This window comes from Nerophis lumbriciformis, linkage group LG34 (genome assembly GCF_033978685.3).
Source record: "Nerophis lumbriciformis linkage group LG34, RoL_Nlum_v2.1, whole genome shotgun sequence".
Lineage (NCBI taxonomy): Eukaryota > Metazoa > Chordata > Actinopteri > Syngnathiformes > Syngnathidae > Nerophis > Nerophis lumbriciformis.
Window position 1 is genome coordinate 15,672,160 of NC_084581.2, and position 25,159 is coordinate 15,697,318.

At 42.4% G+C, this 25,159-nt stretch overlaps 2 protein-coding genes across 3 annotated transcripts in view; both read left to right on the forward strand.

Annotated features, from left to right (window-relative positions):
* adcy3b (adenylate cyclase 3b) overlaps positions 1-4,717 on the forward strand; it is an 88,176-nt gene extending 83,459 nt beyond the window's left edge. Inside the window, exons 19-20 of one of the 2 annotated variants that reach the window (XM_061929921.2) lie at positions 4,083-4,207; positions 4,277-4,717. In XM_061929921.2, coding sequence (XP_061785905.2) covers positions 4,083-4,207; positions 4,277-4,459 — 308 coding nt within the window. In that variant the 3' untranslated portion in view covers positions 4,460-4,717. Of the gene's footprint in view, positions 1-4,082 lie in introns of both variants that reach the window. The other variant, XM_061929922.2, reaches the window with a different exon arrangement.
* Positions 4,718-5,787: 1,070 nt separating this feature from the next.
* The window catches only part of wdr26b (WD repeat domain 26b), a 34,931-nt gene continuing 15,559 nt past the window's right edge, over positions 5,788-25,159 (forward strand). The window contains exons 1-3 of the mRNA XM_061929840.2: positions 5,788-6,543; positions 9,342-9,441; positions 17,942-17,998. Coding sequence (XP_061785824.1) covers positions 6,221-6,543; positions 9,342-9,441; positions 17,942-17,998 — 480 coding nt within the window. The 5' untranslated portion in view covers positions 5,788-6,220. The remainder of the gene's footprint in view (positions 6,544-9,341; positions 9,442-17,941; positions 17,999-25,159) is intronic.

Below are 25,159 nucleotides of genomic sequence, written 5' to 3' on the forward strand. Positions count from 1 at the left end.
TGGCTTTCATGGCTCTCTCAGCCAAAAAGGTTCCCGACCCCTGTTGTAGATGATGCTACATAAGTAAAAAAATAAATAAATAAATAAACCACATGATGTTAGTGCAAACTCCAAAAATAAAAGCCTGTAATTTGATTTTTTTTATCTTGATAGATTGAAAAATAACATTAATGAGTTGACTGATGAACATTATCACATAATTTACTCAGAAAGTGTAAATAACGACAAGTCAAGATAGAATACTATTGATCGCAACATATAAGTGTAAAAAAAACAACAACAACATTATCCATCCATCCATCCATCTTCTTCCGCTTATCCGAGGTCGGGTCGCGGGGCCAGCAGCCTAAGCAGGGAAGCCCAGACTTCCCTCTCCCCAGCCACTTCGTCCAGCTCTTCCTGTGGGACCCCGAGGCGTTCCCAGGCCAGCCGGGAGACATAGTCTTCCCAACGTGTCCTGGGTCTTCCCCGCGGCCTCCTACCGGTCGGACGTGCCCTAAACACCTCCCTAGGGAGGCGTTCGGGTGGCATCCTGACCAGATGCCCGAACCACCTCATCTGGCTCCTCTCGATGTGGAGGAGCAGCGGCTTTACTTTGAGCTCCTCCCGGATGACAGAGCTTCTCACCCTATCTCTAAGGAAGAGCCCCGCCACCCGGCGGAGGAAACTCATTTCGGCCGCTTGTACCCGTGATCTTGTCCTTTCGGTCATAACCCAAAGCTCATGACCATAGGTGAGGATGGGAACGTAGATCGACCGGTAAATTGAGAGCTTTGCCTTCCGGCTCAGCTCCTTCTTCACCACAACGGATCGATACAGCGTCCGCATTACTGAAGACGCCGCACCGATCCGCCTGTCGATCTCACGATCCACTCTTCCCTCACTCGTGAACAAGACTCCGAGGTACTTGAACTCCTCCACTTGGGGCAAGATCTCCTCCCCAACCCGGAGATGGCACTCCACCCTTTTCCGGGCGAGAACCATGGACTCGGACTTGGAGGTGCTGATTCTCATCCCAGTCGCTTCACACCGAACCGATCCAGTGAGAGCTGAAGATCCTGGCCAGATGAAGCCATCAGGACCACATCATCTGCAGCCACCAAACCAGATCCCCTCAACGCCTTGACTGCGCCTAGAAATTCTGTCCATAAAAGTTATGAACAGAATCGGTGACAAAGGGCAGCCTTGGCGGAGTCCAACCCTCACTGGAAACGTGTCCGACTTACTGCCGGCAATGCGGACCAAGCTCTGGCACTGAGCATACAGGGAGCGGACTGCCACAATCAGACAGTCCGATACCCCATACTCTCTGAGCACTCCCCACAGGACTTCCCGAGGGACACGGTCGAATGCCTTCTCCAAGTCCACAAAACACATGTAGACTGGTTGGGCAAACTCCCATGCACCCTCAAGGACCCTGCCGAGAGTATAGAGCTGGTCCACAGTTCCACGACCAGGACGAAAACCACACTGTTCCTCCTGAACCCGAGGTTCGACTATCCGGCGTAGCCTCCTCTCCAGTACACCTGAATAGACCTTACCGGGAAGGCTGAGGAGTGTGATCCCACGATAGTTAGAACACACCCTCCGGTTCCCCTTCTTAAAGAGAGGAACCACCACCCCGGTCTGCCAATCCAGAGGTACCGCCCCCGATGTCCACGCGATGCTGCAGAGTCTTGTCAACCAAGACAGCCCCACAGCATCCAGAGCCTTAAGGAACTCCGGGCGGATCTCATCCACCCCTGGGGCCTTGCCACCGAGGAGCTTTTTAACTACCTCAGCAACCTCAGCCCCAGAAATAGGAGAGCCCACCACAGACTCCCCAGGCACTGCTTCCTCATAGGAAGACGTGTTGGTGGGATTGAGGAGGTCTTCGAAGTATTCCCTCCACCGATCCACAACATCTGCAGTCGAGGTCAGCAGAACACCATCCTCACCATACACGGTGTTGATAGTGCACTGCTTCCCCTTCCTGAGGCGGCGGATGGTGGTCCAGAATTGCTTCGAAGCCGTCCGGAAGTCGTTTTCCATGGTTTCCCCGAACTCCTCCCATGTCCGAGTTTTTGCCTCTGTGACCGCTGAAGCCGCACACCGCTTGGCCTGTCGGTACCTGTCCGCTGCCTCAGGAGTCCTATGAGCCAAAAGAACCCGATAGGACTCCTTCTTCAGCTTGACGGCATCCCTCACCGCCGGTGTCCACCAACGGGTTCTAGGATTACCGCCACGACAAGCACCAACTACCTTGCGGCCACAGCTCCAATCAGCCGCCTCGACAATAGAGGCGCGGAACATGTTCCATTCAGACTCAATGTCCAGCACCTCCCTCGTGACATGTTCAAAGTTCTTCCGGAGGTGGGAATTGAAACTCTCTCTGACAGGAGACTCTGCCAGACGTTCCCAGCAAACCCTCACAATGCGTTTGGGCCTGCCAGGTCTGTCCGGCATCCTCCCCCACCATCGCAGCCAACTCACCACCAGGTGGTGATCGGTAGAAAGCTCCGCCCCTCTCTTCACCCGAGTGTCCAAAACATGAGGCCGCAAATCCGATGACACAACTACAAAGTCGATCATGGAACTGCGGCCTAGGGTGTCCTGGTGCCAAGTGCACATATGGACACCCTTATGCTTGAACATGGTGTTCGTTATGGACAATCTGTGACGGGCACAAAAGTCCAATAACAAAACACCGCTCGGGTTCAGATCCGGGCAGCCATTCTTCCCAATCACGCCTCTCCAGGTTTCACTGTCGTTGCCAACATGAGCATTGAAGTCCCCCAGTAGAACGAGGGAATCACCCGGGGGAGCACTCTCAAGTACTCCCTCGAGTGAATCCAAAAAGGGTGGGTACTCTGAGCTGCGATTTGGCGCGTAAGCGCAAACCACAGTCAGGACCCATTCCCCCACCCGAAGGCGGAGGGAGGCTACCCTCTCGTCCACCGGGTTGAACTCCAACGTACAGGCTCTGAGCCGGGGGGCAACAAGAATTGCCACCCCAGCCCGTCGCCTCTCACTGCCGGCAACGCCAGAGTGGAAGAGAGTCCAGCCCCTCTCGAGAGAACTGGTTCCAGAGCCCTTGCTGTGCGTCGAAGTGAGTCCGACTATATCTAGCCGGAACTTCTCCACCTCGCGCACTAGCTCAGGCTCCTTCCCCCCCAGCGAGGTGACGTTCCACGTCCCAAGAGCTAGCTTCTGTAGCCGAGGATCGGACCGCCAAGTGCCCTGCCTTCGGCTGCCGCCCAGCTCACATCGCACCCGACCTCTATGACCCCTGCTATGGGTGGTGAGCCCATTGGAGGGGGGACCCACGTTGCCTCTTCGGGCTGTGCCCGGCCGGGCCCCATGGGGACAGGCCCGGCCACCAGGCGCTCGCCATCGTGCCCCACCTCCGGGCCTGGCTCCAGAGGGGGGCCCCGGTGACCCGCGTCCGGGCGAGGGAAATCTGGGTCCTTGGTTTTTATATTTCATGGAGGTCTTCGAGCTGCTCTTTGTCTGATCCCTCACCTAGGACCAGTTTGTCTTGGGAGACCCTACCAGGGGGCATAAAGTCCCCGGACAACATAGCTCCTAGGATCATTGGGACACGCAAACTCCTCTACCACGTTAAGGTGGCAGCTCAGAGAGGACATTATGATCTGTACATTTTCAGAATGAGCACGTTCTATATTTAAACAAAGAAAACAATCTGAAGTTGTCTTTATTTTTAAGTTATCGTGCCGTGATTTTACCAGTCCGGCCCACTTGGGAGTCGATTTTTCTCCATGTGGCCCCCCGATCTAAAATGAGTTTGACAACCCTGTGCTAGATGCTAACAACTCTTGTTACTTCAAATGCAGCCATTGCTATCTTGTGGAGTTATTTTTTTAACAACTTCAGGGGGTTGTTTACAGTCGCAAATGTTAAACCCTTTTTTGACCTAAGGCTAAATTAGACCCAAGCGGTTATTTTCTTTTGCAGACCCCTCACCTGGATACTCAGCAGTTAATTCAACAGAGCTGTTTATTGGAGCATTTCCAGAATTGTGTCAAGGTAACAAGTTAGGTCATCACAAAAGACCAACAAGATCCCGTCGTGTTACCCCTCAGGTCTCAATAAAGGCGGGGTTCTGGCGGGCGTGATCGGTGCTCGTAAACCTCACTATGACATCTGGGGAAACACGGTCAACGTGGCCAGTAGAATGGAGTCAACCGGAGTCATGGGGAACATTCAGGTAAATAAACTCACACACATACACGAAATGCTCTTCAACGGTCCCCTATTGTCCTTTCTCTGTTGCCAGGTGGTGGAGGACTGCTACGACATTTTAAAGGATTACAGCTTCCGCTTTGTGCGACGGGGGCCCATATTTGTAAAAGGGAAAGGGGAGCTGCTGACCTTCTTCATGAAAGGGAAAGAACTAAACACGAACAACGGAGGCCTTCCACGTACAACTCTTCCTCATGAGGTTGTGCACGTTTTTTGACTCGTGGTTAAAGGACATGAAAAGAAGGATGAACAATCCAATGGGAACACCATTCTAAGTTTATTTTTGTCGGGGTTGTTCATATTTTTCACATCAGTTACACACCATCTATTGACAAATACTGTAAATGCAAATGCACCTAATTGTTAAAAGTGCAATATTATTTTCTATTTGTTATATTTTTTTACCTTACCTTGAGTTTTGGAAAAGCATGTAGTTGGTTCAATATTTATACTAATCATGATTTTCAATAAACAAGTTTGCACTTTACGTTGTTGATCTAAGTACTTTTTATTGCAATCAATCAATAATGATTGAAGCACACAAGACTTAGACTTAGACTTAGACTTCCTTTCATTGTCATTCAAATTTGAACTCTACAGTACAAATAAGAACAACATTTTGTTGCATTAGCTTGTTGTAGTGCAGGATAAAAGAGCAATAAGGTGCAGATAGAAATAAATAGATAACTGCACAGATAAATAAATTGCACTTTTGCATATGTATCCATGTTTATGGATGTATGTTATATTGTTAATGTTTTTGGAGGGAATTGGGGGGATGCAACAAAAATAATATAATTATACCTCTGAACAACATGTATGTGTCTGTATGCATATGTATGTAAATACACACGCAGTTATATAGTATATCAATCCAAATTATTGTTATATCGTAACACTATCCTTGGATATTGAGCTATATGATATATATGGCGTGGCGCGGGTTAGGAGAATGGCCATGCCAGCAACCTGAGGGTTCCTGGTTCGATCCCCAGCTTCTACCAACCGAGTCACGTCCGTTGTGTCCTTGAGCAAGACACTTCACCCTTGCTCCTGATGGGTCGTGGTTAGGGCCTTGCATGGCAGCTCCCGCCATCAGTGTGTGAATGTCTGTGTGAATGGGTGAATGTGGAAATAGTGTCAAAGTGCTTTGAGTACCTCGAAGGTAGAAAAGCAAGTACAAGTATAGCCCATTTACCATTTACCATACTGTAATAATACAATGTGCTTTAATTCAGCACAGAAATTATGACCAATGATTGTTATCTAAATTGAAAATACAATTGCAAAGACAATACAATCAGAATAATCTTTTGTTTTAATATTTTAATTCAAATGTTTAATTATTGGTGCCGCCTAACACTTTAACAACCCTTGCATAACAGTACTGTAGATTTTTTTTAAATATTTTATATAATTTGTATTACTTCGTAGTTTTTGTTCAAAACATTGAAATGAACTGGTAAAGTAGTGGTGGTATAATTTTTTTAGGCTAAATAAATAGTTTGCGCTAATGATTATACCCGGAAGCTTGGTAGTGTCGGAATTTCCGGTGACGTCAGAGCGTCAGGCCTCCATTAGAGCTGCAGCTGTTTAGAGAGAAACAACAACAAAAACGGGCCAAGTGACAGACCGTCCGCCACGGTTGACAGTCCGCTCTGAGCCCGACAGACGAGGCCTCAAACCTGGAAGTTGAACCTTGTTTTCCCACCCGGAGCACCGCCGGCTTATAACCACGGCCGCTCTCGGTGAGGAAACTCTGGCCTCCGCTTCCTCCTCCTCCGACTCGGACACCGGCGGAGCGTCGCCGCCCCCGCGGAAGAAGCACCGAGCCTCGGCGGCGGAGGGAGCAGGAGAGCCCGGGGCTTCAGCGGTTGTACCAGGCCTCCCCGGAGTTTTCTTGGGACTCGGAGCGCACTCTCAAGCCACATCGACCATCCATTTTACCCGAAGTGCCGTCGGCAACCTGAGCAGCAGCATGCAGGCAAATGGAGCAGGACAGGGGCAGGAATCCTCCGATCTTTCTTGCCTGAGCGGAACACACAACGGCGAGTCTTCGTCGTCGTCAACGGCGGCGGCGGCCGGGGGAGGGCACTCCAACGGACTCCTGCTGTCGGACAACGGGAACGGTGTGGGCACCAGCAATGGGTCATCGGCCGGGCCCGTTTGTGGGACTTCTGCCGCCACCCCTGCGGCCTCGGGCTCGGAGGTGGGATCGCTGAAGAAGAAGAAGCGGTTGTCGCAGGCGGAGGAAGATGTCATCCGGCTCATAGGGCAACATCTCCACGGACTGGGGCTCAAGTAAGTTGGTGTCATGTCGGCTGGACGCGTTTATTCGCTTATAACATACACGGTGTCGTGTTCGCTGGTGATTGCTGTTTAATAAAGTGCGACATGGCCGCCAGTAGAAGCTATTAGTGAGCATGACAGACACAAACATGGGGGGATGGGTCCGAATGTTAGTCGGTTAGCTTGTGGCTAAGAAGGGGCTCCATCTTGCACAATAACAGCTAGCATTTTAGCATTAGCTGGCTAGTTAGCTTGCATGCTAACAGCACCAATGTCCAGACATTAAACACCCAGGCCATGATATATTAATCAAATATAATAAGTAATATGTTTTGTTGTGGTTGTACATGGATTTGGTTCCCATTTGGTGTGCATTACATCATATCACGTCAGTAACGTTTATGCGTTGGGTGTTTATAAATAAAAAGCTCATTTGTTGATTTACGCTGCTAATTAAAACAATGAGAGTTGGAAGCTGGCGGAGAATTGATTGCGGTTTTTCTTCATTTGGGCTGTCCGTAAGGACAATTTGCAAGGCTGTGTGGGAGGGTTTTTACAGGTCGACTGTAATAGTGTGTGTGTGTGTGTGTGTGTGTGTGTGTGTGTGTGTGTGTGTGTGTGTGTGTGTGTGTGTGTGTGTGTGTGTACGATTATACAAGCCAGATCGCAACGAGTTGTTGTTTGAAGCAGCCCCTTTTTAAGAAGCCGTCGTTATTTGGCACCATTTTATGCAACATGACTTATCTGCGAGCTTTTTTGTCCGGTCAAGTCAGAAAATTGACCCTTTGCCACATGCATATGCTGCAAACATTATTGGACTTTATTTATACCAGTAGGTGAGACACAAAGATTATATTTGTTTGGTTGTAATTCAATCACCAGGTAACATGACTAATTGTGAGGTAATCGCTAATATAGGAATTAGAGATGGGAGAAATGGCCTTAAATCTATATCATGATGATATACTGTATATTACAGCCTCCTGCGATAAATATTGTTTGCTATTTAAATGACAATAGAATAATTTCAAAAAGTGTTGCAAAGGCTCTTTATTTGGCTGATGACGAATGGGGCACAAATTTCGTCATTTACAGTTTTATTGTTTTCTCAAAACTATTATTACCGGTAATATACTTGTTAGTTTACTGTTAGTATCTGGCTACTTTCTGTTGTAACAAGATTGTATCTGGACTTCTGTTAAAATGTAATAAGCACTTATTCTTCTGTTTGGATATTTAAAAAAATGTTTGGATCATACTACAAATTTGGGTAGTTATCCTATACCAAATAGTTACAGGGGCAGTATTGGTCATACCAATGCTGATATGATACCTAAATGTTTCAAGATCATTGAATTATTGAAATGTTCCTAATAATAATGAGAAAAAAAACACTGGATGACTGTGTAACAGTATCAATTAATATTTAAAATGTTTACTTACTATTCGCTCTCATTTGTATCTTTTGAGTTTTGCCCTTAACTTCCGTCTCTGTCCAGGGACTTATACCTGAGTTTGTAAACAATAACAAAAACGACAAAATATTTTTTCAATAATAACAAATATCAATCTCACCACTGTAGTAGCAACCTAGACTGATACTATACCTGGTATCAACTTGTACTAGTCTGATACTATACTTGGCATCGTTACTGTCGATATTTGTATCAATCGCTCTCCTTTATTTACAGTCAAGAAATCTACCTTGCAGTTAGCATATCCTCTTACGATGTATATAGTAGCATGTTTAGATATTCCTCGTCCTTTAGGGATGTACTTGTAAGAAACATTGTTTATTAGCTGCCTTGTAGGCGAGTGATTGTTGACTTACAAGTGGCTCTCTGTCGGGGAACATTAGCCACTAGCGAGACTGCTATTGTGTTAAGGATGTGTTCCTTCGTTTGTCGCTATGAAATTTGCGGGACACAGCTAGAATGTGTCATCAACATACATTATTACCATATAATGATAGTATTAAAAGCTCTAACTTCGGCCAAATGTATATCGTCCATATCGTGTAACCGTACTTAGAATACATGGGAAACAGATGCGGACTCTGTCTTGTGGGGATACATGATGGTACTCTGCGATGGCTCTGTTGTGAATTCCCTTACTCCATGATCAGGAAGCAATACCCTTTCTTGCAATCTAGGGATCTCAAACCTGAGACCCTGGGGTCCATGTATTTGTTTAACATAACTGGATGGATAGATACTTTATTGATGCTTTGCAGGAAATTCAAGGATTCAACTTTGTCATACAAGCATACGTGAGATGACAGGTAATGACAGTACTACAGCAGGCACATTTGCAGATAGTATAATACAAACAAAAGTGAAATACATTTTAAGTAAAAAAAAAAACAACAACAACACAAGATCCTATGACCTATGCACATTATAAATGGACAAGACTCACTTTTGTAAAACACTGTTAACATTACGCAAAAGTAACGGGACCTTTGACACGGGAGACCAACCATTGGTGTTTGTTAGTACATCTTGTTCTGCTTACAGTGGTAAATATACTATTTATATATGTGGCTTTGGTTTTAGGAAGGGCTTCCATCTTATTACTGTCTGCTAGAACGAAGAAGCAGAGCTGCCGCTTTTCAGCAGGATATTATGGCCGCTGAGGGACGCAGCATGCTACTGCTGCGTTGATGCTTGAGGATGATGTCATAATGCTGAAGGCTTTCCTTAACCTTCTTTACACCGCCAGCCTCCTACAAAATTGTTACCAATAGCTCAAACATCGCCAGTCTCTCATGTTTGTTTGTCTTTTGTGCGCGTGTGTCTATCTCGCTGCAGCCAGACGGTGGACCTGCTGATGCAGGAGTCGGGCTGCAGACTGGAGCATTCTTCAGCGACCAAGTTCCGCAACCATGTCATGGAAGGGGAGTGGGACAAGGTCAGTCTGTGACTGTAGTATTTACGTATTATAAGAGATGAAGGGGAGTTTCTTTATGGGAATGCTCAGTTGAGAGCTGGAGGAAAATAGCAAAAATAATAATCACGATTATTTTGATTGTAATTGAAATTACAATTAATAACACGATTGTTCATTCATTTAAAAACATGAGTATTGTACCACCAAAACTTAACTTTAAATATAATTCAACAGGACACCCAGATATAAATTAGTAACAAATAAGCAACAAGTAAAATAATAATAGAAACAAAAATCAATTAAAATAACAATAGCATAATGGAAAAAAACAGTCAGGTTTTTTGTTTTAATTCAACTTTAATAAATTCTGTTTATTTCCTTTAACATTTATTTTGCCACCATACAGTGTGTGCGTTTTGTGTCCTAAATACTATTTAATAAAATGTTTGTTAATTGAATGCAAAAATCCTCAAATATTTTGGTGCAATATACCTTTGGACATTTTTGAACAGTATTTTAGGTCTAAGCATAATAATTTTGTAAATGTATCAAAAAGTGCATTAAGTACATTATGTTTGTGTCAGGTACTATTTGGAAACATTTATTTTGTCAGCACAGTCAGAACGAATATTGTGCACAGTACTGTTATTGTGAAGGGTGAAAGGGTTCTGGTGTGCTGAGCTTGACGAGTGTAGATACGACTTGAAAAAAGAGAGGCTCTCAAGTTGTGACTGTTTGTACATTGATCTTTGTCGATGATGTTGTTCACAACAACACAAGCAGATGAGATATGTTTTGGGTAGGGATGGGAATTTATAAGATTTTTCGGTTCCGATTCCTCTTTCAATTCTGCATAACGATTCGGTTCTTTAATGGTTCCCTTATTGATTCTTATTTGGGGGAAAAAGGAGATCAAAAAGGTGTATTAACATCAATTGTGTTTAGGTCAGAGCTAACATGACGTTACAAAGTCAACAGTGAAGTGTTAAAGGGGAACTGCACTTTTTTTGGAGTTTTGCCTATCGTTCACAATCATTATGAGAGACAAGAAGACCATTTTATTTTTTTCTATTTTCTAACATAAAAATTGTCCCTTTCTGGGTAGCTAGCAATGCAGCTAATAGTAGCAATCATTTGTACCTCTAAATCACTTTAAAAAATGCATTCAAAAACAGTACTTCATTTATATATTTATGTATAATAACCAAGATGTAGCGACATTGTTATTGTAAGAGCGAACACTGAGGAACTCTTTTTCTAGCATACGAACACATCGGCATGCTACGGTATTAGCCGTAAAAGTTAACCATGGCAAGAGATAAGCTTGCTTCTACGTCAGCAGGAAACGAGTTTGAGTTTGTAGTGCACAACACAATGCGATAAAACATCAATATGTACTGACTGAAAAACATGAACAATCATATTACAGTATCTGTAAAGTATGTTTCCAGTTAATTTAGGCACTCCATCAATTTGGCATAGCTTGGCTCAAAAGGTCCAGATTTGCAGCGTGACCATGTCGCACTCTCTCGTCTTCCATCTGCTCCAACATTTCAGCCTCTTCTTCTTGCTTGCCTCCATAGACAGTTCATAATTCGTCTATTTAGTTTCAAAAAGATAACGCTGTAAATCCTCATTTGTCCAAAAATAGTCGTCTTCGTTGTCTACTACCAAGTCTGCCATATTTAGAAAACACACTCGCGTTTGATTCAGGGAGTAGAAACAAATTTGTTGCTGCCAGTCGAAAGTGTGCTGCTATGGAAACTGAAATAACCGCGCAGAATAATTAGTTACAGCTGTGCATAAAATGAACAAAATACAGTAAATATTGTACATGCTATTATTATTATTAATATTGTTATGATCGTGTCTGTTACTACATTATATATAGATTTGCGGTGTGTATATAAAATGTTGATAGAGGGTTTTGTACTTGTTTTAGAGGGCTTTGAAGGCTACAACAGTGACTCCCATTTGCCGTACCGGTATATTGCAAGCGTTTTTTTTATCATTTTTAAAATCCTTAAAAAAAAAGACGTGTGTTCTTGTCTCTCATAATGATTGTGAACAATAGGCAAAATTCCGGGGGAAAAAGTGCATTTTCCCTTTAAGAGGCACATAGTGTAAAACAAAATTAAATAAATATAAGCAATAATTATTCTTCTGTAGAAATTAACAAAATAAATTCTGGAAATTATTCAAGAATGTAACAATATATTATTATTTTTAAAACGTTTAAGAATCTTTTGTCATCTCCATGGAAAATATATTGGTGACACACAGAATATTAGAATGGTTTGTTTAGATTTACAAGATGAAACTATCATATACATAACATTTAACACAAGATATTTCAAGCCTTCTTGTGATTTATTTTTGTTGATCATGGTTTACGGCTTATGAAAACCTAAAGGTTTTCATAAGAATTGAAATTCTCAGAATTGTTGTGTGGGGTCTTCAAAAACTCATCAAAAATTATAATAAATACAAGCTTGACATATCTCACTTTGGAAATGACTGAGTGAAAATGTGGTTTTAGGAAAACCTGCAACTTTTCTCCGACAACAATTGAATATTCACTTCTTGAAAATCAGTAGCACTATGGCAAATGGGTGCAAGCGTAAACCACAAACTTATTATACACTTACCTGCTGCAATGAAAGGAGACGCTGTCGCACGGGGCGGCAGACCTGAAATGGATCTTGTACGTATTGCCAGCTTGGAGCCATTGAGAATCTGTCTCTCGTCCAGCTCATCTAAATGAGAAACAATGCGTTTCAATTTAACAAGCAATGGCACTAACATGATAGGCGGTGAGTTAGTACCTGTTGTATTTACGGCAGATGACATGCTAGCGTTACTGCTGCTGGGATGAGATCGACGCGGTCCAACACCACAACATTTATTTATAGTTCTTGCATAAAGTAGCAACCTCGCAGTTATTACAAGTAGCGCTGTTGCAATAATTTCTTATAAAATATAGTCAACTCTAGAGCATTTGTTACGCATGTTCCGTAATGACATCATTCCTGAACACTGGCATCGATGAGCGAATCTTTTAAAAAGTTGGCAAGCGATTCCAAGGAATTTATATACTGGAAATCGGTTCTGAACAAGAACCCGCTTTTGATTTCCATCCCTTGTTTTGGGTGTATGACGAGGGTCCCGGGTTCAATCCTGGGCTTGGGATTTTTCTGTGTGGAGTTTGCATGTTCTCCCCGTGACTGCTTGGGTTCCCTCCAGGTTCTCCGGCTTCCTCCCACCTCCAAAGACATGCACCTGGGGATAGGTTGATTGGCAACACTAAATTGGCCCTCGTGTGTGAATGTGAGTGTGAATGTTGTCTGTCTATCTGCGATGAGCTGGCGACTTGTCCAGGGTGTATCCCGCCTTCTGCCCGAATGCAGCTGAGATAGGCTGCAGCACCCCCCGACAACCCAAAAGGGACAAGCGGTAGGAAATGGATGGATGGATGGATTTGTTCTTCTAGCTTTAGCTTTGTAATTTAGTCGCTGTTTCAAGTGGCTGTCTCGACATTGTTTAGTTCAGGATAGGGCTGGACAATTAATTTGAACTGGTTGATCCTAAACGTCTCGGAGAGACTCATACGCTCACTCATCCGTTTTACCGAATTTCAGGAATTTGCAAGCACGTTGCGCGGCCCACTAATAATTTTTTTAAAATTTTTATTATAATATTTTTAAGATCGTGAGTAGCCAAAATTAAAATCAAAATGTTATTAATTATCCAGGCCTACTTCAGTTTGATGTGTTAATTATCCTATTTAGCAAAATGACAAAAATAAACCACACTGCTAGCTATTACAACAACTGGCCCACTTTCCGGTTGTACCCTTCCACTGTAGTAAAATACAGTATAACACATTGTGTTCATTAGGACACCAAAGGCTTAGCTCAGTTTCATTTAGGACTCCTATTATGGCTACATTGGCTTTAAAAATCTGTATGTAAAAAGGATGCTTCACATTTGGGGGCAGCACGGTGCTAAAGGGGCTTATGGGTGTGCCTCACGATAAGAAGGTCCTGGGTTCGATCCCTGGGCTCGGGGTCTTTCTGTGTGGAGTTTGCATGTTCTCCCTGTGACTGTGTGGGTTCCCTCCGGGGCACTCCGGCTTCCTCCCACCTCCAAAGACATGCACCTGGGGGATAGGTTGATTGGCAACATTAAATTGACCTTCGTTTGTGAATGTGCGTGTGAATGTTGTCTATTTATCTGTGTTGGCCCTGTGATGAGGTGGCGACTTGTCCAAGGTGTACGCTACCTTCCGCCCGAGTGCAGCTGGGATAGGCACCAGCAACCCCTGCGACTCCGAAAGGGACAAGCGGTAGAAAATGGGTGGAGGGATTTGGACATTCCAAGTAGTTTTTACGTAACTTATGTTTAAATCACACTTGTGTTCCTGTGCACTAATGTAGTATTCTAGCACTAATATGCAGCTTCTGTTGTGGTAATGGATGGAAAATTAACTCTGAGGTCAGTTATAGGGGAGCTGCACTTTTTTTGGAATTTTGCCTATAGTTCACAATCTTTATGAGAGACAAGAAGACAAGTTTTATTTTTCGCTTTCTGACATAAAAATTGTCTCATTCTTGGTGGCTAGCAATGCAATCAATCAATTCTACCTCTAAATAACTTTAAAAAGACATTCAAAAACCATCAACAATACTTCATTTAATTTCCATATCCTTTATTATAACCACACTATAGCGACATTGTTATTGTAGGAGCATAAACCAGGTGTGCTAGTACGACTTTTCAAAAACAGAACACGATCAGATAAGATGTTTCCATGGGTTGTAGGAGGCCTATTGAAAAAGACTAAGAAAGTTGAGGAATGCTCAGCAAACACTTATTTGGAACATCCCACAGATGAACAGGCTAATTGGGAACAGGTGGGTGCCATGATTGGTACAAAATGCTCAGTCATTCACAAACAAGGATGGGCTATGGTCACCACTTTGTGAACAAATGCGTGAGCAAATTGTCGGACAGTTTAAGAACAACATTTGTCAACGAGCTATTGCAAGGAATTTAGTGATTTCACTATCTGCGGTCCGTTATTCATCAAGAGGTTCAGAGAATCTGAACAAATCACTGCACATAAGCGGCATGGCCGCAAACCAACATTGAATGCCGGTGACCTTCAATTCCTCAAGCAGTACTGCATCAAAAAGCGACATTGGTGTGTAAAGGATATCACCACATGGGCTCAGGAACACTTCAGAAAACCACTGTCAGTAACTACAGTTCATCGCTACAATTCCAAGTGCAAGTTAAAACTCTACTATACAAAGCGAAAGCCATTAATCAACAACACCCAGAAAAGCCGCGGGCTTGTCTGGGCTCGAGCTCATCTAAGATGGACTGATGCAAAGTGGAAAAGTGTTCTGTGGCCTGACAAGTCCACATTTCAAATTGTTTTTGGAAACAGTGGATGTTGGTCCTCCAGACCAAAGAGGAAAAGAACCATCCGGATTGTTATAGGCGCAAAGTTCAAAAGCCAGCATCTGTGATGGTATGGGGATGTATTAGTGCCCAAGGCATGGGTAATTTACACATCTGTGAAGGCACCATTAATGCTGAAAGGTACATACAGGTATTGGAACAACATATTTTGCCATCCAAGCGACGTCTTTTTGATGGAAGCCCCTGCTTATTTCAGCAAGTCAATGCCAAACCACATTCTGCACATTTTACAACAGTGTGGCTTCATAGTAAAAGAGTGTGGGTACTAGACTGGCCTGCCGGTAGTCCAGACCTGTCTCCCATTGAAAATGTGTGGTGCATTATGAAGCCTAAAATACGGCAACGGAGACCCCGGACTGTTGAACAACTTAAGCTGTACATCAAGCAAGAATGGGAAAGAATTCCACCTGAAAAGCTTAACAAATTGGTCTCCTCAGTTCCCAAACGTTAACTGAGTGTTGTTAAAAGGAAAGCCCATGTAACACCATGGTAAAAATGCCGCTGTGCCAACTTTTTTGTAATGTGTTGCTGCCATTAAATTCTAATTTAATGATTATTTGCAAAAAATAATTGGGTTTCTCAGTTCGAACATTAAATATCTTGTCTTTGCAGTCTATTTAATTGAATATAAGTTGAAAATGATTTGCAAATCATTGTATTCTGTTTTTATTTACGATTTACCCAACTTGCCAACTTCACTCGTTTTGGGTTTTGTAATAACACGCATGACGTGCTGCGTGTATCATGATCAATGTTAAAATGTGACTCACTCGATGGACAGTTGTGCGTTTGGTCCAGCTGGCTGGGGAAGTTTTTTCCGGTTCATTTGGGTAAGCACTTGTCTGTTACTACGTTATATATAGACTTGCAGTGTGTATATAAAACGTTGATGGTGGGTTTTGAATTGTCTTAGAGGGCTTTGAAGGCTACAACATTAGCCGCATCTTCCAAGTCTTTTTTTATTATCTTTAAAATCCTAAAAAAAAGACATGTTCTTGTCTCATAATAATTGTGAACAACAGGCAAAAAAAATTGCAGTTCCCCTTTAAGGAGTTGTGAACTTGGAGACATATCAGGTTTTATCTCCCAGCCAGCCAATTGTAAACTTTTAACATAGCGCTCCTTTTTGAAGTAGACGTATGTACATCCTAGGGGTGTAACGATTGATCGATTTATCTTCCTAAATTTCAAGTATATCGAGGTGTTGGCCTTCCGGAAGATAGTTATGGATTTTATCGATACTAGAAAAAAGAAAACATTGGATTTAAGAAAGGCAGACTTTATATTAAATTTAGCACTTTTAATGAGGAAGATGTTAAACGTTAGGTCTGTCTGCCCATCTGTGGTGTCATCAAAACAAAAATGTCGGATACTTAAAGTGGTCGAGAAAGGTCATACCAAATGCAAACGCTATAAGACAAAACATTAATTACAACACAAAAACCTTCAGCTACAGTATGATTGCAAAAGCCATAACAAATAAAGATAACACAATAATATAAAGCCATAACTTAACTTACAAGCCACAAAGGATGCAACGGACAAAACGGAAGTGACAGTGGAGCAAGTTTGCCTGTGCACCAGGTTCATACGGAAGGTTAAGAAGATTGTAATTAACATATTGGCAACACTAAATTGGCCCTAGTGTGTGAATGTGAGTGTGAATGTTGTCTATCTGTGATGGCCCTGCGAAGAGGTGACGACTTGTCCAGGATGTACCCCGCCTTCTGCCCGAATGCAGCTGAGATAGGCTTCAGCGACCCCGAAAGAGACAAGCGGTAGAAAATGGATGGATGAATGGATTATTGGAAAATTAAAAAGTTATTTATGACTGAGAAAGTGATCACACTTTACTTACTTTTCCAACTTAGTTCATTACAACCTCGGCCATTTAATCCGTGTGTCACCAAAACTTGTCCACTGTTACTTCCATTATGTCTTTCTGATGTTCCATGTTTATTAAAATAAGAGTAGTTGCAGGTCAAACCACTGCTCATTTATTCTTAAAATAATTGGTTGCACTTAATTTCTGAAGTATATCTCCTTGCTAATCCTACCTGATTTACGAGATGAGATATTGGTTGCACTTTGATATTAATATTGTACTATCCATCCATTTTCTACCTCTTATTCCCTTCGGGGTCACGGGGGGCGCTGGAGCCTATCTCAGCTACAATCGGGCGGAAGGCGGGGTACACCCTGGACAAGTCGCCACCTCATCGCAGGGCCAACACAGATAGACAGACAACATTCACACTCTCATTCACACACTAGGGCCAATTTAGTGTTGCCAATCAACCTATCCCCAGGTGCATGTTTTTGGAAGTGGGAGGAAGCCGGAGTACCCGGCGAGAACCCACGCAGTCACGGGGAGGACATGCAAACTCCACACAGAAAGATCCGGAGCCCGGGATTTAACCCAAGACTACTCAGGACCTACGTATTGTGAGGCAGACGCACTAACTCCTCTACCACCGTGCTGCCCAATATTGTACTATTTTATGTTAAAAAAAACAAAAGCAAAAGTAGCAGGTAAATCTACTGTTAAAATGTTGGTTACTGTACTTTTATTGCAAATATCTTGAATGTTGAAAAGAGCAAAAAGGTTTCCTCTTGTTAATTCAACCTAAAGTATTGGTTGCACTTCATTCAAATAAGATGTGAATGCATTGGCCATTAATTATTGTTTAATTGCTGGTTTGTATCCATAATTCATTTATATCTAATTCCCTTACAAGAAATAACAGGAATATAGGAAACTTCACCTGCAGTGTCCAGTATTCAGAATTTATTTTAGTCACACTGCTTGAATTTTTTTGCTCACTTAAATGGTTTCAGATCGTATCTGACTTGCAGTGTATCGGCAACTCCAAATTTGGAATAGAATCATTGTTAAAACAAATCGTTACACCCCTAGTACATCCCATGTATGCTAGAATTCTTTTTCCAGTGCAAGCGTGAAAACTGCTGTGCTCACCATTTTTTTTTCTCCCTCTCTTTCTCTTTACCCTTCCATCTTTTGTTTTTGGTCCAGGCTGAGAATGATCTCAATGAGCTGAGAGCACTGATGCATTCGCCCAACGCCATTGTGGTAAGCTGCCTTTACCCAAAAGCCTCCACTGGGCTTCATGAAAGGCCCGCTTGCAGTGTTCTAGAATGGTTCGGTCAAAAAACCCAGACGTTACTGTATATGTGTTGCCAGAATATATTTTCTATTATATGGCTATTGTATGGCTTTAATGGGTTTATGTTGCAGTCGGAACATTTGTAACTAAAATTTGTAATTGTGTTGTGATTTTACTTAGGGCGTCACGCGTAAAAAAAAATGTAGATGCCCATATATCTGCATTACAGATTTACTTTACAAAACAAAAGTGTGGAATACTTCTCTTGTTGCCTTGTTTGTATTAGACTTTACTAAATATTTGGATATATTTAGTGTGTACATAATATATTTAGTGTGTACATAATATATTTAGTGTGTACATATGTGTATGTGTACCAATGTTTCTCTGAGATTGCCACTATACGTGTGGTGGTAGTATGTATATGTATATGTATGACATGATCATTTTGATTGGCAATGTTGCATATATTTTCTTTCATAAGGCTAAACAAATGTTTTATGTATATATAAAAACAATTATTAATGTTACTAATATTACCATTAATAATATTAATATTAACATTGTTTTCTTATGTCATCAGAATCCGCTCTAACACAAAGAATTTGACTTGGTACACTGTGCTTCAATCAGTTTCAATTGTTGCTTATTGTTAAAGGTAACACAGACTTAACTGTGCCCTGTCTGAATGTTGCAAGTTAGTTTACCAATTATGTAAACAGTCCTTCGAATTAGATTTGGAAAAAAAATAACTGAAGATGTTTTGCTGATATTCTTACTTGTCCCCGCACTAAAAGTATACAGCGAAGGAGAAAAACTATTTGATGTTGCTTTTATTTTCTCAATACAACCTTCAGCTGCTGTGACTAAGAGCTAATGAAGTGAGGAAACATGCAGCAGGCGATGTGTCGTGAACGTTTTCACAACTTGTTTATAAAGTCTTTAGTTTGTTGACTGGGATGTTCACTCGTCCTTTATTTAACTGCAAACTGTATAAGTGTTCAAATAACATAAATACAAGCTCAAATGTTTTGTCATCTCAATCGAACTGAATGCAGGCTGTGAAGATTGTGTATTCGAAGTGAGAGTTGTTACTCCTGGTTTTTTTGTTGGCCAACTGTTGTACTAAACCACAAGGAGGCGTTGGACAGGAACACAGCTTAGACTTAGACTTCATCTTCAAGCCAAACTGCTTTGTGTTTTATCTTGATATCAAAAAGTAATCGCCATGTTTTTTTTAACTACTTGTGTTTTTTTCATGTAACAAAGGTATTACTTCAAAAACCATACATGTGACACGTGTTTTATTGTGTTTAGTTTATTCCTATACGACATATTTCTGCTCAAACTCTTAGTGGATCTGTCCCGATACAGCATGTACATGGACCAGTACATATAAATGTACTGTACATCACTTAAAAAAAAAATATTTTTAATAAATAAAAAAATACCTCCCTCTATCAAAATGTAAAATTAGAGATAATGGCAAAAAGCTGACAAGTTGATATTAAAGAATAATATCCATATATCTTTAGATATATGGATAACGTTTATAGCCTTGACCTTAAAAAAAAATTATATATATATATATATACCGTATTTTCCGCACTATAAGGCGCACCGGATTATTAGCCGCACCTTCAATGAATTGCATATTTCATAACTTTGTCCACCAATAAGCCGCCCCGGATTATAAGCCGCGCCTACGCTGCGCTAAAGGGAATGTCAAAAAAACAGTCAGATAGTTCAGTCAAACTTTAATAATATATTGAAAACCAGCGTTCTAACAACTCTGTCCCAAAATGTACGCAAATGTGCAATCACAAACATAGTAAAATTCAAAATGGTGTAGAGCAATAGCAGCATAATGTTGCTCGAACGTTAATGTCACAACACACAAAATAAACATAGCGCTCACCTTCTGAAGTTATTCTTCATTCGTAAATCCTTCGAATTCTTCGTCTTCGGTGTCCGAATTGAAAAGTTGCGCAAGCGTGGGATCCAAAATGGCCGGTTCCGTCTCGTCGAAGTCATCGGAGTCAGTGTCGCTGTTGTTGTCCAGTAGTTCTGTGAATCCTGCCTTCCGGAAAGCTCGGACCACAGTTGTGACCGAAATATCTGCCCAGGCATTTACGATCCACTGGCAAATGTTGGCGTATGTCGTCCGGCGCTGTCTGCCTGTTTTAGTGAAGGTGTGTTCGCCTTCGGTCATCCATTGTTCCCACGCCGTTCGCAGTCGTGATTTGAATGCCCTGTTGACACCAATATCCAGCGGTTGGAGTTCTTTGGTTAATCCACCCGGAATGACGGCGAGTGTTGTATTTGTGTGCTTCACTTGTTTTTTGACACCATCTGTGATGTGGACGCGCATAGAGTCGTATATCAACATGGACGGAGCTGTGTGAAAAAAGCCACCCGGCCTCTTCGCGTAAACTTCCCTTAACCACTCGCTCATCTTTTCTTCATCCATCCATCCCTTCGAGTTAGCTTTTATGATGACGCCGGCTGGAAAGGTCTCTTTTGGCAAGGTCTTCCTTTTGAATATCACCATGGGAGGAAGTTTCTGGCCATTAGCATGGCAAGCTAGAACCACAGTGAAGGACGACTTCTCATTCCCTGTGGTGCGAATATTCACCGTACGTGCATTTTGTAGTCTGGTCTTTACAGATGTAAACACACAAAGGAAATGAAACGAAATATCCGCGCGCTTCTTTTTCTTCCGGGGGCGGGTGGTAGCTTACAGTAGAAGAAGAAGCGCTTCCTGTTCTATGGGGGCGGGTGCTTACCTTGGCGGTTGCTTGCGTAGAAGAAGAAGCGCTTCCTGTTCTACCGGGAAAAAAGATGGCGGCTGTTTACCGAAGTTGCGAGATCGAAACTTTATGAAAATGAATCGTAATATTAATCCATATATAAAGCGCACCGGGTTATAAGGCGCACTGTCAGCTTTTGAGAAAATTTGTGGTTTTTAGGTGCGCCTTATAGTGCGGAAAATACGGTATATATATATATATATATATATATATATATTTTGCAAAAATAAATTTGGCCACCTGCCTTCACTCACATATGAACTTGAAGTGCCATCCCATGGAATTGTCCAAAATGTTTTGGTATCCTGGAGCATTCAAAGTTCCTTTCACTGGAACTAAGGGGCCAAGCCAAACTCCTGAAAAACAACCCCACATCATAATTCCTCCTCCACCAAATTTCACAGTTGGCACAATGCAGTCCAAAATGTAGCGTTCTCCTGGCAACCTCCAAACCCAGAATCGTTCATCAGATTGCCAGATGGAAAAGTGTGACTCATCAGTCCAGAGAATGCATCTCCACTGCTCTAGAGTCCAGTGGCAACGTGCTTTACACCACTGCATCCGACGCTTTGCATTGGGTTTGGTGGTGTATGGCTTAGATGCAGCTGCTCATGGAAACCCATTACATGACGCTCTCTACGTACTGTACGTGGGCTAATTGGAAGGTCACATGAAGTTTGGAGCTCTGTAGCAACTGACTGTGCAGAAAGTCTTTGCACTTTGCGCTTCAGCATCCGCTTACACCTCTCTGTCAGTTTACGTGGCCTACCACTTGGTGGCTGACTTGCTGTTGTTCCAAATTCTTCACTTTTCTTATAATAAAGTTGACTTTGAAATATTTAGGAGCGAGGAAATTTCACCACTGGATTTGTTGCACGGGTGGCATCCTATGACTGTTCCACGCTGGAAATTACTGAGAGCGGCCCATTCTTTCACAAATGATTGTAGAAACAGTCTCCATGCCTAAGTGCTTGATTTTATACACCGGGCCAAGTGATTAGGACACCTGATTCTCATTATTTGGATGGGGCAGTCACCAATTGTGCAAGTTCTCCCACTTAAAAAGTAAATTTCATCATTGGTATACCTCAACTATGAGAGACAAAATGAGAAAAAAAACTCCAGAAAATCACATTGTCTGATTTTTAAATACTTTTTTTGCAAATTATGGTGGAAAATAAGTACCGGTATTTGGTCAATAACAAAAGTTAATCTCAATACTTTGTTTTATACCCTTTGTCGGCAATGACAAAGATAAAATGTTTTCTGTAAGTCTTCACAAGGTTTTCACACATTGTTGCTGGTATTTTGGCCCATTCCTCCATGCAGATCTCCTCTAGAGCAGTGATGTTTTGGGGCTGTCGCTGGGCAACACAGACTTTAAACTCCCTCCAAAGATTTTCTATTGGATTGAGATCTGGAGACTGGCTAGCCCCCTCTAGGTCCTTGAAATACTTCTTACGAAGCCACTCCTTCGTTGCCCGGGCAGTGTGTTTGGGATCATTGTCATGCTGAAAGACCCAGCCATGTTTCATATTCAATGCCCTTGCTGATGGAAGGAGGTTTTCACTCAAAATCTCACAATAGATGGCCCCATTCATTCTTTCCTTTACACAAATCAGTCGTCCTGGTCCCTTTGCAGAAAAACAGCCCTAAAACATAATGTTTCCACCCCATGCTTCACAGTAGGTATGGTGTTCTTTGGATCCAACTCAGCATTCCTTGTCATCCAAATACGATAAGTTGAGTTTTTACCAAAAAGTTATATTTTGGTTTCATCTGACCATATGACATTCTCCAAATACTCTTCTGGATCATCCAAATGCTCTCTAGAAAATTTCAGACGGGCCTGGGCATGTACTGGCTTAAGCAAGGGGACATGTCTGGCACTGCAGGCTTTGAGTCCCTGGCGGCGTAGTATGTTACTGATGGTACCCTTTGTTACATTGGTCCCAGCTCTCTGCAGGTCATTCACTAGGACCCCCCCCCCCCCCCCCCCCCCGCCCCCCGTTGTGATTCTGGGATTTTGGCCCACCAATCTTGTGGTCATTTTGACCCCACCAGGTGAGATCTTGCATGGAGCCCCGGAACGAAGGAGATTATCTGTGATCTTGCATGTCTTCCATTCTCTAATAGTTGCCCCCACAGTTGATTTCTTTCCACCAAGCTGCTTACGTATTGCAGATTCAATCTTCCCAGCCTGGTGCAGGTCTACAATTTTGTTTCTGGTGTCCTTTGACAGCTCTTTGGTCTAGGCCTTAGTGGAGTTTGGAGTGTGACTGTTTGAGGTTGTGGACAGGTGTTTTTTATACTGATAACAAGGTGTGTGTGTGTGTGTAAATGTAAATTATTTAGACCCCTTTACATTTTTCACTCTGTTTCATTGCAGTCATTTCCTAAAATCAAAGAAGTTAATTTTATCACTCAGAAGCCCATCTTGACAGAAAAAAACAGAAATGTAGAAATGTTTGCAATTGTATGAAAACGAAAACCTAAAATATCAAATGGTCATAAGTAATCAGACCCATTGCTCAGTATTGAGTAGAAGCATCCTTTTGAGCTAGTACAGCCATAAGTGTTCATTGGAATGCAGCGACAAGTTTTTCACACCTGGATTTTGGGGATCTTCTGCCATTCTTCCTTGCAGATTATCTCCAGTTCTGTCAGGTTGGATGCTGAATGTTGGTGGACAACCATTTTCTTCAGAGATGCTCAACTGTTACTGTTATTGTTATTGTCAGGGCTCTGGCTTGGCCAGTCAATAATTGTCACAGAGTTGTTCTTTTGTTATTGTTATTGTTGTTAGGGTCATTGTATTGTTGGAAGGTGAACCTTCGGCCCAGTCTGAGGTCCCGAGCACTCTGAAAGAGGTTTTTTTCCTGGATATCCAGGATATCTATGTACATCTTTCCTTCAGTTGCAACCAGTCATCCTGTCCCTGTAGCTGAAAAACACCATATCATGATGCTGCCACCCCTCGGTTTCACTGTTGGTATTGTATTGGGCAGGTGATGAGCAGTGCCTGGTTTTCTCCACACATACCGTTTAGAATTAATCCCAAAAAGTTTGATCTTGGTCTCATCAGACCAGAGAGTCTTATTTCTCATATTCTCGGAGTCCTTTGTGTGTTTTTTGGCAAACTCTATGTGGGCTTTCATATGTCTTGCACTGAGGAGAGGCTTCCGTCGGGCCACTCTGCCATTAAACCCCGACTGCTGGAGGGCAGCAGTAATAGTTGATTTTGTGGGACTTTCACCCATCTCCATACTGCATCTCTTGGGCTCAGCCACAGTGATCTTTGGGTTCATCTTTACCTCGCTCACCAAGGTTCTTCTCCCACGATTGCTCAGTTTGGCTAGACGGCCAGGTCTAGGATAAGTTGTGGTCTTCCCAAACTTCTTTTATTTAAGTATTATCGAGGCAACTGTCCTCTTAGGAACCTTTTAGTCCTGCAGAAATTATTTTGTAACCTTGGCCAGATCTGTGCCTTGCCACAATTCTGTCTCTGAGCTCCTTGGACAGTTCCTTCCACCTCATGATTCTCATTTGCTCTGACATGCTCTGTGACTATGTTTATTAGACTGCAGGCAAAGTGGCCCAAATCAGATTTTTTTGGGACCAGATTTTTTCCAGCTGACTGTTTACACTGCAAGTAAAATGTGATTTTTATCAGACTCCAGTGTAAACGCACACAGGCCCCAATGTGGCCTCGATGTCACTTGCATTCGCACTTCGATAAAGTGAAAACAAAGGAAGTTGACCGGGAGGAAGTCGCTACTACTACAAAATAAAATAAAAGTTGCAACACCATAAAACAAGTGTTTTTTACGTGAAAGTAAATTAAAGTAATATAAATTATGAATGATGTATATATGGTGTAATATATTTGGGAGGTTTCTAATCTTTTTATGTCTGTTAAATAGAGGAGGCACAGACATCAGCGTGAATCTACGGGAGCTTTATTTTTCAACTCACATGTAAGCAAATGCGCCACAGCGTCAATTCCGGTCTTTCAACAATCTCTATTACTTTGAAATCAATATATATATTCATCTTTTACATATATCCTATCATTTGCGTACCATTGACAAGTGATGCACCAAAAATGTGGTCAGCTTAAATAAAAAACAAAACCGGATGTTATGAAATATCTACTTTCGCTGGCAACTGCGTCTTTCCGGCGCACACAAATGACGTAGCTCGCCCAAAGCTGCCGAAAAAATCACATTCAGGTCAAAAATCTGATTTGGTGTGCAGTGTAAACAGGGCCTGTGAGCTATAATGTCTTATATAGACAGGTGTGGTGTCTTTCCTAAT